The 12,772-nt window shown below is 54.5% G+C and overlaps 3 protein-coding genes across 6 annotated transcripts in view; 1 reads left to right on the top strand and 2 right to left on the bottom strand.

Moving 5' to 3' along the window:
- Positions 1-1,756, bottom strand: part of AAMP (angio associated migratory cell protein) — a 6,289-nt gene extending 4,533 nt beyond the window's left edge. Inside the window, exons 1-2 of one of the 2 annotated variants that reach the window (XM_032278247.1) lie at positions 1,471-1,756; positions 888-1,040 (exon numbers count right to left, since the gene is read on the bottom strand). In XM_032278247.1, the coding sequence (XP_032134138.1) occupies positions 888-1,040; positions 1,471-1,591 (274 nt within the window). In that variant the 5' untranslated portion in view covers positions 1,592-1,756. Of the gene's footprint in view, positions 1-887; positions 1,044-1,470 lie in introns of both variants that reach the window. The other variant, XM_032278246.1, reaches the window with a different exon arrangement.
- Positions 1,757-1,857: 101 nt separating this feature from the next.
- PNKD (PNKD metallo-beta-lactamase domain containing) overlaps positions 1,858-12,772 on the top strand; it is an 86,773-nt gene continuing 75,858 nt past the window's right edge. The window contains exons 1-3 of one of the 2 annotated variants that reach the window (XM_032278250.1): positions 1,858-2,107; positions 2,891-3,059; positions 4,053-4,432. In XM_032278250.1, coding sequence (XP_032134141.1) covers positions 2,041-2,107; positions 2,891-3,059; positions 4,053-4,245 — 429 coding nt within the window. In that variant the 5' untranslated portion in view covers positions 1,858-2,040 and the 3' untranslated portion in view covers positions 4,246-4,432. Of the gene's footprint in view, positions 2,108-2,890; positions 3,060-4,052; positions 4,433-12,772 lie in introns of those variants that run through there. The other variant, XM_032278248.1, reaches the window with a different exon arrangement.
- The window catches only part of TMBIM1 (transmembrane BAX inhibitor motif containing 1), a 24,988-nt gene continuing 17,913 nt past the window's right edge, over positions 5,698-12,772 (bottom strand). For both annotated transcript variants that reach the window (XM_032278251.1, XM_032278252.1), the window contains exons 3-12: positions 11,942-12,042; positions 10,881-10,945; positions 10,627-10,680; positions 10,060-10,110; positions 9,462-9,501; positions 9,163-9,200; positions 8,892-8,979; positions 8,499-8,594; positions 7,512-7,565; positions 5,698-7,103 (exon numbers count right to left, since the gene is read on the bottom strand). In XM_032278251.1, the coding sequence (XP_032134142.1) occupies positions 6,957-7,103; positions 7,512-7,565; positions 8,499-8,594; positions 8,892-8,979; positions 9,163-9,200; positions 9,462-9,501; positions 10,060-10,110; positions 10,627-10,680; positions 10,881-10,945; positions 11,942-12,042 (734 nt within the window). In that variant the 3' untranslated portion in view covers positions 5,698-6,956. The remainder of the gene's footprint in view (positions 7,104-7,511; positions 7,566-8,498; positions 8,595-8,891; positions 8,980-9,162; positions 9,201-9,461; positions 9,502-10,059; positions 10,111-10,626; positions 10,681-10,880; positions 10,946-11,941; positions 12,043-12,772) is intronic.

The following is a 12,772-nucleotide window of genomic DNA, read 5'->3' as shown; positions in this document are numbered from 1 at the left end:
AAAAAAAAAAAAAAGAGTTTCGCTCTGTCACCCATGCTGGAGTGCAATGACTCGATCTCGACTCACTGCAACCTCCACCTACCGGGTTCAAGTGATTCTCCTGCCTCAGCCTCCCACATAGCTGGGATTATAGGTGCCTGCCATCACACCCAGCTAATTTTTTTTGTTTTTAGTAGAGACGGGTTTTCACCATGTTGGCCAGGCTATTCTCGAACTCCTGACCTCGTGATCGCTTGCTTTCGCACCCCCGCCTAAAGGGCTGGGATTACAGGCATGAGCCACCATGCCCAGTCAATTATCTCTAATTTTATACTCACTACTTTTATTAACTTTTATCAAAGATAACTTTTTTTTTTTTTTTTTGAGACAGTCTCACCGTCAGCCAGGCTGGAGTGCAGTGGCGATACCTCACTGCAACCTCTGCCTCCGCCTCCCAGGTTCAGTGATTCTCCTGCCTCAGCCTCCAAAGTAGCTGGGATTACAGGCATTCACTACCACACCTGGCTAATTTTTGTATTTTTAGTAGAGATGGGGTTTCGCCATGTTAGCCAGGCTGGTCTCGAACTCCTGACCTCAAGTGATCCAACTGCCTCGGCCTCCTATAGTGCTGGGATTACAGGCATGAGCCACCCACCAGGCCAAAGATAACTTTTTAAAAGAGAACTAAGAGGTTAATCAAGGTTAACTGGCAAAGCAGAGGAAGGAATTGAAGCCAGGTGTCTCGCCTGAGGCCAGAAGACAAGCAATCATCCCCACCTGAGGGCTCCTCCAGCAAGGCCAGCACCTTGCCCATCTCTGTGTCCCCCATAAGGTTCTGTCCAGGGCGGATGTCTAATGCTTACACGCCCACCTAAACTGATTTGAGGTGGATCGCCTCAAAGACCTACCTGAGTGGAGTGCAAAGGTGACCTCGCTATCGTCGGGGCCCTCCATGCTGCCGACCACCCCTTCCTGGGGTTCCACAACCCAGCCCTCTTCGTTGCCCTCTTCCTCCTCTTCTTCCTCAAAGTCCACATCTTCCATCTCCTGGGCCAGATCATCTGCTTTGGGGAGAGGGTTAGAAGATGGGGCTCGGGAGACGGTAAGAGGTACGGAGAGAAGCGTGAGGAGGCCTGAGGCTGGGGCGGGTCATGTGGCGAGAGGGGAAGGTGGAGTCAGACACACGGGGGTCTCGGGGGCGCGCGGGACCCAGGACGGGAAGCCAGGGCTGGCCAGCGACTGTGCGCGTAGGGAGGGCCAAGGGAATGATGGGAAGGGGGTGTGTGAGGGGAAGGGCTAGAGGAGGCGTCAGGGAACCCCCACCCCAGCCAGGCCTGAGAACTAAGTGTGGGGGTGGGAGTGGGGGAGGGGGGCAAGAGGGATATCGGTAGGAATGTCCGGTGGGATGTGGAGGGGAACGGGGAGAAGCAGGGGTCAGAGCCCAGGGGTGAGCGTCTCCTGTCCCATGGCCTGAGGACCGGCACTTCTCACCTGGGTCCGGCGGACCGGGATCAAGTTCTACCACCTCGATAATCTCTTCATCACCATGGAAGCTTAGGGTCTCCAGTGGGGGGGTGTCAGCAGCAGCCCCGCTTTCCGATTCGGACTCCATGCGGCGCAAGCGGCCGATCCACTTCTCTGGGCCCAAACGCCTCCCAGAGTCAGCTCTGCGCGACGACGCGGAACTCGAGCCCCTCCTCCCGGGAGGAAGTAGGCGTAGGCGACTCCCCGGCAGGAAGAGCGACAGTCGTTCGGCCAATAGCTCCGATGGTTGGCTGGCCGTACCACCAATCACAGGGCGGCATTGGAAGACAGGGTCGGGGCGTGGCGGAGAGAACCCAAACTCCTCCCCGCCTGACTCCGCCCCCAACTGGAGAGAAACAAGCGAGCGTGCGCGCCTCCGGGGTCTCCTGAGGAGAGTAGTTCTCCTGGGTCCGCTCTGCGGGCTTCTGGGAGTTGTAGTTTCTAGTCTGTAGGCAGGACGGAAGAAGCGGGGGAGGCCCGTTACGCAAACTACAATTCCCGGCGGGGAGCGCGGTGAAGGGGGCGTGGGATCTAAACATGGCGGCGGTGGTAGCTGCTACGGCGCTGAAGGGCCGGGGGGCGAGAAATGCCCGCGTCCTCCGGGGTAAGGAGAGGGACCCCGCGGGGGAGGGGGGGGCAGGACTGCAGAAGATCCCTTTTCTTTCACATCCATCCCGACGATAGCAGGAGGTCAGGGCTGTCGGTTCCTGCCACACTCTTCTGCAAGATCTTAGAGTCTGGGGGTGCAGAGATGCTCTTTAGAGGTCACCCTCTGCATTCCCCCCGCCTTCGGGTCGCTCGACACCTCCGGGGTCTTGCTGCGAGAGGGAGCTCCTAGGAAGCCTGTTAGAATCCCGCGCTCCAGGTGTTTCACACTCACCGCAGTGCAGAGGAAAAAGCCCTGGGCTTCTGGAGGCTTGGGTTCTAAGCCCCGGATAATTAGCGGTTTGACCTTGGGCAAAGCAGTTTGTCTCTCAGGTCTTCAGTTTCCTCTTCCATACAGTGCAGGGCATGGAGTAGACTATCTTTAAGGTCCCTTCCAGTGCTAACAGTTGCAGTTTCAAAACCTTTCGCCGGATTTCCTTCATGCGTCTCATGTGAGTCCACTGCAGTCCTTACCATCCTGTCGTCTGAGGAAGAACAGCGAAGCTTTTCGTCCTGGCACCAGGGTGATGAGCCCGCAGTGACGTGGAAGTGGCTTCCAAAGGTGCCACCTTGGTGGCGATTTTCCCATTTCCCTTTGGATTCGCCCTGGCACTTGTTACTTCAGACTGCAGTCACTCCCCTTCCTCAGATCTCAGCCGCTCCTCCCCAGCCCTTACTGCTCCCGTCTCCGCTTGCTCTCTTCTCATCTCCTCTTACTGACCTTCCTTACCTCCATCCACAGGGATTCTCGCAGGAGCCACCGCTAACAAGGCTTCCCATAATAGGATCCGGGCACTGCAAAGCCACAGCTCCCCAGAGGGCAAGGAGGAACCTGAACCCCTATCCCCCGAGCTGGAATACATTCCCAGAAAGAGGGGCAAAAACCCCATGAAAGCTGTGGGACTGGCTTGGTGAGTTTTAACCACCCCTTAGCCCACCAACGGGGTGTGGCTTCTAGGGGAGGGCAGGACTCAGAAACTTCGGAAAGTTTCAGATGGCGAGCTGAATCCAAAGTTGTGGGAACAGAATTGTTGGGTTCGATTGGAATATCAGAGGGGTGGGGCAGGGGAGGTGGGAAAGTATGTGGAATTGAGAAGACATTGGGTTTACTGTGGAGTAAGCCTAGTTGATCTGATTTAGACTTGGGTGCCTGGCCTTATCCTCCCTTTTGGGAACTTGGAGTGAGACCCAAGTTTAAATAATTAGTTGAGACCATATGAGATTGTACCACTTGTATAGTAGTACTTAGAAGGTGTTACGAACATTGTGATTGGGATCTGACTCTGACGTTAATACATATTGACCAATAATAAAGGGAAAGGAGGAAGAAATTAACATTTTTTTGCATGTGAGGTGTGCCAGTACTTTAACCTGTAATGTTTTAGTTTTTCTGATATAAATATTACATCCCCATTTCACAGAGGAAGGAAGTGAGACTGAGCTAGGATCCTCACCCGGTCTGTGACTCCATGTTCTTTCCCCACACCCAAATGCCTCCCAAGCAGTGGTTACTTAGCTTAAGAGGGGAAAACTGGGAGGGGACCTTGACAAGGGCTCAGAGGGAAAGCGTCAGGGCTGCCTGGAAAATCCTGCACAGGGGCTGTTGCAGGAATGCGGGGTTCGTGCTGAGTATCAGGCTCTAGGCGGGAGGAAGAAAGAAGTAGGCAGAGACCCAGCCACACTGGGCCTTTTGTGCCATGCCTAGGAGTTTGGACTTGGTCAGGAAGTGATGGACCACTGTTACGGGGTTTTAAGCAGGGCAGTGACAGGATCTGATTTGCGTGGATCCCTCCAGCAGCCAGCACGGAGGACGTGCAATTGATGAAGCTAGAATGATTGCCCACAGCTCCTCTGGCTCAGGCTTGGCCCCTCCCCAAACCCCGTGCAAATCTCCCCACCCGTAGGGCCATCGGCTTCCCTTGCGGTATCCTCCTCTTCATCCTCACCAAGCGGGAAGTGGACAAGGACCGTGTGAAGCAGATGAAGGCTCGGCAGAACATGCGGGCGTCCAACACGGGCGAGTATGAGAGCCAGAGGTTCAGGGCCTCCTCCCAACGTGCCCCGTCCCCTGATGTTGGGTCTGGGGTGCAGACCTGAGGAGCGCTGCAACCCTCCTAGACTGTATTGACGGTGAAGTCCTCAGGTTTGGCCGGGATTCCAGTTCTTGCCTCTGAGGTCCACCAGAGGGCGCATGAAGCCCAGGCTGCTGCCAACCCCTACCCCGCCCCACACGGAGGAGCCAGCCAAAGGCAAATAAAGTTACTGAGTGTTTAGTGGAAAGGAACCAGGTCTGGATTTGTGAGTCCCTTGGGATGGGAGGGGCAGAGGGTGGGGCTGGTTACTCTTTTGTGTGTTCCCTCACAGAGCTGTGTTCCCAGCTGGATGGTGGGGCAAACCCAGACTTAAGTGCAACAAGCCTAGGCTGGGGCCCTCCAGACTAAGCCCTCAGAGCTGCGGGCAAGGAGGGTGGGGTCCTGCTCAGCCTTGAAACAAATAATAAAGAGAATCAAAGAAGGTATTTAGGGTGTGGAGGCAAAAAAGCACTGCTCTTTACTGAGTCCAAATGACTCAATTCTGGGCGTGTTTCCTCGTTTGTTGTTGTTTTTGTTTGTTTTTTTCCTGACCAGAGATTCGGTTCACGGCCAAATGGTTTTTTGTTTTTTGTTTTTTTGAGTCAGAGTCTCACTCTGTCACCCAGGTTGGAGTGCAGTGGTGCAATCATCAGCTCACTGCAACAACCTCCACCTCTTGGGCTCAAGTGATCCTCCCACCTCAGCCTCCCAAGTAGCTGGGACCATAGGTGAGTGCCACCATGCCCAGCTAATTTTTATGGGTTTTTTATTTTTTTATTTTTGAGACACAGTTTCACTCTTGTTGCCCAGGCTGGAGTGTAATGGTGTGATCTCAGCTCACTGCAACCTCCACCTCCTGGGTTCAAGCGATTCTCCAGCCTCATCCTCCAAAGTAGCTGGGATTACAGGTACCCGCCACCACACCCAGCTAATTTTTTGTATTTTTAGTAGAGATGGGGTTTCACCATGTTGGTCCAGCTGGTCTCAAACTCCTGACTTCAGGTGATCCGCCCACCTCGGCCTCCCAAAGTGCTGGAGCTACGGGCGTGAACCACTGCGCCCGGCCCAGTTTCCTCATTTTAAGAGATGGAACTAGTGATTTCTAAGACAGGTTGACATGGACTGAACCTGGAGTCCATCCCTTCCTCCATCTGCAAAACTGTAGGTGTACGTATAGCTCTTTGGGGAAGTTAGCTCTCATGAGCTTTTGGAAAGGGTCTGTGGTGCAGAAAAGGTCAAGCACTAAAGCCAAGGGGTCGCTTCCAGATCCAGTGATCCAGTATGACAGGGTTGAGCCCTCCCTTTCCCCACCCAACTCCTGAGCCTTCACCAGTCTATTGCATCCTCCCCGGGAAAGCTGCAGTCAAGTGTATTTGATCACCTTGGAAAAGGTAGGAGAGACCAAGCCAGAACCCAGAAGGAAGAAGTGGATCCTTTGGGCAGAGCCAGACATACTCCTGGAGCCACACAGGGTTTCAATTTCTCAACATAAACTTTATTACATCTATAGTTGTGTCCCTTTGTGTGATATATTTAGGATTAATTACTTAATAGAGAAATCCTAACTATATCCTTGGGCTGATTTGATTTCTGCCCCCCACCCAACAGACTGACCCTTGTCCCCCCTTCCCCATTCCAGCTTAAGGCACTTAATATTACAAAGAAGGCAGTGGCTGGCTGGAGAGATGGGCTCAAGTCAGAAATCCCCCAGTGCAAGTTAAGACAAACAGAAGTCACCTTCCGCTTAGGACCCTCCCTGGATTAGCAGAAGGAAAGAGCACAGAAGTCTGCAGTACCACAGTAGGCTTCAGTATCTCCCAAGCCAGGTGAGGGACCCCCAGGCATTTTCCCTACCCCCACCGAGTCTCTCTTCACCCTGGCTACTTCCTGGCCACACTTAAGACTCTGCCCCTTACTTTCTGCTCTGAGCTGCCTGAATACAGGAAGCAAGAGCTTACTCTGACCAGAGATCTCAGAAGCCCGCAAGGAGGCCTCAGCAGCTTTGAAGAATGGGGAGCAGATGGCCACATGTGCTCTGCCCTTGTACTGTCACAAGCCAGGAGCAAGCCCAGGGAAGATGCTGTTCCGTGCTGGCCTGTATAGGTTACTTTACTCGTTCTATTCTCCATCCCCAACCCTATCCCATATAAACAATACATACATGTCATTAAAACAAGAAGGGATTGAAGCAAGGAGACCCAGGGCACAGATCTCTTCTACCTTCCTGAGCTAAAAGATGCCAAGCCAAAGGAATACAGGATAATGGCCTATGTGTCCAGGAGGCTGGGGACAAGCTCTCTGGCTTTGTTGGGGGAAGAAACAGCTCCAACTACCTAGCCAAGAAGCCTGTGACAGAGGTGAGAGGGGAAGCTCGTAACCTTGAAGTCACTTCTACCTTTCGTATTCCCTTCTGGCGATCGAATAGGCTCTTTTCATCTTCCTCCCAACCCCAGCTATTAAGAATGTGGTGTCATGTAGTAGGTGGCGGGGAGAAGACACATCTTCAGCCTAGTCCCTGCCAAGGCCACCAAGAGCAACAGTTAGTCCCTAGCTCCTCCATCCCCATCAGGTACCCACACATCCATGGCCAGAGAGGCCACCTGTCTCCAGGACAGAAAGGAAACTGGGCATGTTACTCAAGGGGAAGGAAAGTGGCCTGGAGCCCAGACCAGTTACAGGGCCCAGCCCTCTAGCTTGGAAGGGAGAGCCCAGGGTCGGGTGAAACGGGATTGCTGCTTAATTGCGATCCCCCATCAGCTGCAGCACAAAGGTGAAGATATAGATGATGTCCGTGTAAATCTGCAGGGCACCAGTGATGTAGTCCTCCGGGCTGATGGTGTGCTTCCGGTTTCCCAGGACCAGTTGTGTGTCATAAGCCAGGAACTGCAAGGGCAGGAGAGCCAGAAGTGAGAACTCGGGCATCAGTGTCCAGAGCTCATTTCTGGTCTGCAGATTTGTCCTGGGGGCCTATGCACCACACAGTGCTTAGAGACATATTCATGCATAGCATAACACAGGCTCTATGCCATAGGCCTTCACAGTCTAGGAAAGGAGCCAAACACATTGTTATCCATGATGTGGCCTACTAGTGTTCTAATAGCAGGCAGCGTGAACAAGAGATGGTGAGAGTGCCCACAAAAATCAGTGGAACTTCTGGACAGTAGCGAGAGGAATGGCCAGCTATGGCCCCATGCCCTGCCTCCCAGTAGTCCAAATTCATGCCCCCTTCCCTGAGTTCCTCCCCTCATCCCTTCAGCTCCCCCCTTCCTAGTCCCTTCAGCTGGGACTTACCAGGGTGAAGCAAATGGCCCCCAGAGCAGCATAAAGCATGTGGAGCCAGTAAATCTGGGGAAGACAGGGACGGGGAATGGCATTAGAAACCTCAGCAACGCACAGGCCCACAGGCCCCAGCTTCCTCTTGGGATGGTGGCATGAGAGTGGGTAGAGCTGGGAAGCTAGCTCTCTGTGAAAGGCTACTGCCTTTCCACATCCTGAAGGAAATTAAAACTGGCAATATATCCAGCAGAGAAGGCAGAGGCCATCCTGCAATGGTCATATAAAACCAATCTCCAAAGCCAGTCAAAGGTATGCAAGTGTCTACTAGACTTCTAGAAAAAAAGCAGTTGGGTGAAGGGAGCAGACCCAGCATCCCCCAGTCATAGCATTCAATAGAGCGGTTCCTGCAGCCCAGCCTGGGAGGGGTAGACTAAAGAAGAAGGGAGGCCCCCCCAACCCCTCTGGTGAGTATCAGAATCCAGGAGCACCCACAGGACAGCCCTCATGATACGCCCACAGGTGGCCGCCCACAGAAGGGCAGAGCTGGCCCATGGGCAGGCGGCCCTCATGTCCCCATCCTTCCCCTTCAGCACTGTTCTCCCCCAGTTGAATAGAATAAAGGAAATAATTGGATCCAGAGATCCCTAAGGTCCCTTCCACCCAGGCCCATTATCTCAGTCCTCTGGGTTCCTCTCCCAGTCTGCCTCCTAGAATCTGATTCTCAGCTGCCAGGCAGAGTTAATCCACCCCTTCCCCTAGGAGTTCAATGATGCTGTCCAGGGCTTCAGGTGCTCTGGCCCCAAGGCTGCCTATCTCCACAGAGAGTCTACCCTTACCCACAAGGATGCTGCCTCCTCCACATTGGTGCCTTTGCTAGCCAGTCGGGAGGTTCTGGAGGTCAGAGCCTGCCCTGGGGGTCTTTGGGACATGCGACACCATAGTATATAGAAAGGCTGCTCTGGGCACTGGGTTCACTGACCCCAGCTCCCCTGGAACACTCACATATTTGAAGTACAGCACAATGCTAGTGACAATCCCAGTCACCATGAGCACAATTCCCAGCACACAAAAGAGGCCTGTGCACGAAGTGAAGTCCACCTGCCAGGAAAGGAGAAGGAGGCACCTGTCAGATGGCTGCCACAACCAGCCCAGCCAGACTGGCCCTGCCAGGGAGTCCCAGGGATGCCTCCTAGGGGGCATGGGAGTGCCCACAACATTCTAAGGACAGAAACAGGACACGGTTTTGTAGGTGCAGATGAGGGGAAGGGGATCAGGTCTCTAGGGAAAAGCTCTGGTGTTTAGGGGTCCAGGCCTGCTTAAGGGCCAAGCACAAAGGGACATGCCTGATGAGAAAGGGGAGTCGGGGGGGCAGGGAAGGGCCCTCCATGCCCTCACCTTGGTCTGAAAGCAGAAGATGGTGACCGCAATGGACACTACAGCAGTGATGATCATTGCAATGATGACGGCTCTGGTTTGGTACATACTGGGGAGGAGCAGCAGTTAAGAGACACATGAGGCATTCAGCCACATATGAAAGACTTCCAGGCCACCACTTCCAGAGGAGACCTCCCCAGAATCCACCCATGCAGCTGGCTGCCAGCCCGGGAACAGCCCACTCCCCCACAACGCACACTTCCCAAGAGTGGTGCTTTATCCCTGAGTGTACCTGGAAATGGTGCCCGTCATGAAGCCCATGGCAAAAGTCTGAGGGAAGGAAGGAAACAAGAATGAAACACTTAAAAAGGAAGGAAGGCAGGGCGCTGGGGAAGTGACCATGGTGGCCTCTGCCAGAGCTGGGGAACACCACCAAGTTGGAAAGACGCAGCCACAGAGACCCGAACAGGTGCCCAGATAAGGTGGGGGAGATGGCCAGGACATCCTTCTGCAGTGGGGTCCCCATCCCTTCCCTGGGACCAGCCTCCCTCCCAACATCTCCACACCCTCCTGCCACCCTTCCAGACTTACAAACAGGGTCAGGAGGATGATGTTCCATGGGAAACGGCGTCTGAAGGGAAAGAGAAGCTCTGATTAAGTGACTTGGGGCCACTCAGGTTACTTCCTTCTGTTACAGGCTCCTGTAGCACAAGGAAGCGCCTGGCTCCTGTGCCTGGAGGATTAAGCCTTGTCTCCAAGGAAGGAGGCTGGCATGGCCTCTGGCACCTGTTCAGATGTTCTGCGCAGGGACAACATGGGCCAGTGGGACAGACCTACACTGTGGCGCCAGAAACCTGGATTTGTTTGCAGCTCTTACACTGCCTGCCTATGTGACGGGGAGAAAGTTACTCAGCCTCTTTGAGACTCAGGTTCTTCCTATTTGTTAACTGGTTAAAATGCTACCTGTCTTGCAGGGTTGCTATAACAGTGACAGCTAGTTAGCTCCTGCACACACATGGTCCTTTGTATATACTTGAATGGTAGCTGCCATCCTCCTCCTCCCCCTCCTCCTCATTTCTTGTTAGTTTCCATTCAGCTGCTATAAAGGAATCCCTTTTCTTTCCAAAATACTTGCCTCCCCATCCCAATCCCCGCCACCCCTCTCACTGTCTAAATGTCTGGGACTCACCTGGGTCCCTGGCAGCAGGCAAGGGTCAGGTAGGTGATGATGAAGACAGCACTGGGGAGAAAGACAGGGAAGCAGTTCAGGCCCAAACCTGCCCCGTCTGGCAGCACACACCAGGCCAGTGAGTCGGGATCCAAACAGCTGTTTGGAAGTCTGAGGGGAAGCAACTCAGCAGGAAGCTAGAACAAGATGACCCCCAGCCAGGGTCACTGAGATGCTCTGAAGCACCAGGCTGTGGCCAGGAAGGAGGTCTAGGGAGGCTGCAGCTGATGGGCTGAGAGGACACGGGGGCCGCAGCGCAGTGTGCACGCCAGCACCAGCAAGCCCCCACCCTTGCTCTCCTGAGCTCTGGGGGTCTGTTACTCATCTGGGCACATACACCCACACCCTCTGGCTTGGGAAACTGGCACCAACTTGGGGGCCCTCTCAGAAAGCATTTTGATCCTGCCCTGAGCAAAGCTGGTCACCTGTTATGAAAATGCTGACAACCCAGGGGATTAAAAAAAAAAAAAAAATCTGGTCACCTAAAAACATGCCTCCCCGCCCAACCACAGAGGAGCACACACTCACTAGGACACGTAGTAGACAGCCACGTTTCTCCTCACAAAGGCGCTGACAGGTTCCCTGTGGGGCAGGGGAGGATAGGAGGAGTCACCCTGAGGCTTGTCTGCCCCCCACCCAGGCCCACCAGGCAGCCCTGGCTCCACCTTCTCTAATCCCCCATGGTCACCCTGAGAGCAGGGCCCATGACCACCCACACTCCCAGCAGGTGACCCCAAACTCCCAAGGCTGGTAGGAGTAAGTGACAAGGCCTAGAGACTTACACAAAGGTGAAGATAGCAATGATGGCCACAGTGATGAGCAGCTGCACGGAGATGATGGAGTAAACCTGGGACAGAGACAGCCAGGCCTGGGTCACCATCCTGTGCCCCGGCCTCCCCAGGAAGCTGCCAGCCCCCAAGAAAGATCTATTCTTACTTTTCTCCCACTCTAGAGCCCTCCCCAGCTGCAGCCTGGTCCAGAAGCGATGCCAGTGAGGCGCCTGTCTCAGATGCTATGTGCACTTCTTCCTCAGCCCCCCTCCCATGCTCCCTGCCCTCTCCCCTGCTGTCTAGCACCAGCCTGTGACTACTGACTTGCCCTGCCTGGCTGCCATGCTCCACCTGTACAGCCTTTGTACTCCCAGCGGCTCATTCTGCACACTCTGTGCAGCTGTGAGATGGGGAGCGTGGGTTACAAGCGAGTAGGGTCATTTCTGGCTCCAAGCTGCCTGTAGTCTAAGGGGGGAAAGATGTCTGGGGAAGGCAAGCACTGGCAGAGCCCACCTAGGAGATTCTCCCAGACTGCATGTGTCCTCCCAAAACATAGTCAAGAAGAGATGTACAAAAAGAGGGGGATCTCTGGAGTTAGAGAAGCTGGGTGCCCTTGTCAGCCAGGCATGGTGGCTTTCACCTGTAATCCCAGCACTTTGGCAGGCTGAGGTGGGCAGATCACGAGGTCAGGAGTTCAAGACCAGCCTGACCAACAAGGTAAAACTCCATCTCTACTAAAATACAAAAATTAGCTGGGCGTGGTGGTGGTGATCCTGTGATCCCAGCTACTCAGGAGGCTGAGGCAGGAGAATCACTTGAACCCAGGAAGCGGAGGTTGCAGTGAGCCAGGATCGCACCACTGCACTCTAGCATGGGTGACACAGCGAGACTCTACCTCAAAAAAAAAAAGTTAGAGAAGCTGGGTGCCCCTCTGAGAAGCAGACAGGGCTAGAAAAGGCAGGCAGCAAGTGTATTTCATGGAATTGGTGCCCCGGGGCTACTGCGTCCTACCCACTCCCCATTCCCACAGCCTGAGCGCCCCAGGTACACGCGCCTCCCAGCGCATATCTTACCTTTCGGATAAAAGTGTGCCGCACTTTCCGGTCATCCCACTCTCCAGCCCCGAAACTGTCACTCACTGCTCTCTCCTCCCCGTCATAGCCATGGCCTGGGCCTAGGGACAGATGACACTTGACCAGCTGGGGACCCAAGACATGCAGCCTCAATCCTAAAGCCTCCCTGACATTCTCAAGGTCTCAGGTATCTCTAGCCAAAAGACAAGTGTTCTAACAGGAACTCTTCTCCCAAGCCAGGATCCTCTAGACACCCTCAGAGTGACCCAGAGCTGGCCTGTCACCAGGGGGGTTGAGGGGAAACATTCCCCACACACATCTGTGGAGGGCTCCTTTGTGCCCAGCCCACGCCACTGGGGGTTCAGTGGGGGTCACGATGTAGTGAGGAAGCCAGGCAGGAGCAGGTGCGGGCATCTACTGGGGCAGCCAGCCGGGGCAGAACGGGACGGGGACAGAGCGTGGGAGAAAAGGAGGGCGGCAGAGCGCAGTGTGTGCAGCAGCGAGGACCACACTGTGCCTGGAGGATTAAGCCTTGTCTCCAGGAAAGAGGCTGGCATGGCCTTTGGCACCTGCTCAGATGCAGACCCGGGGATGCATCAGCCTCACAGCGGCAGTTGTGTAGAGGGTGTGTGTGACTGTACAGGACCACGCACAGATCCGCCCAGCACACACACACACCAAGGTGAGAGGTGGCCGACACCCTCCGGGGTGCAGAGATGCTGCAGGGCTGCAAACATTCCCTGAATGCCTCTCTGGGAACTACTTTTTTTTTCTTTTTTTGAGACAGTTTTGCTCTGTCACCAGGCTGGAGTGCTGTGGCACAATCTCGCC

This window comes from Sapajus apella, unplaced genomic scaffold, assembly GCF_009761245.1.
Source record: "Sapajus apella isolate SASKATOON/1434 unplaced genomic scaffold, GSC_monkey_1.0 scaffold10, whole genome shotgun sequence".
In the NCBI taxonomy this organism is placed as follows: Eukaryota; Metazoa; Chordata; class Mammalia; order Primates; family Cebidae; genus Sapajus; species Sapajus apella.
This window is presented reverse-complemented; position numbering and strand designations above follow the sequence as displayed.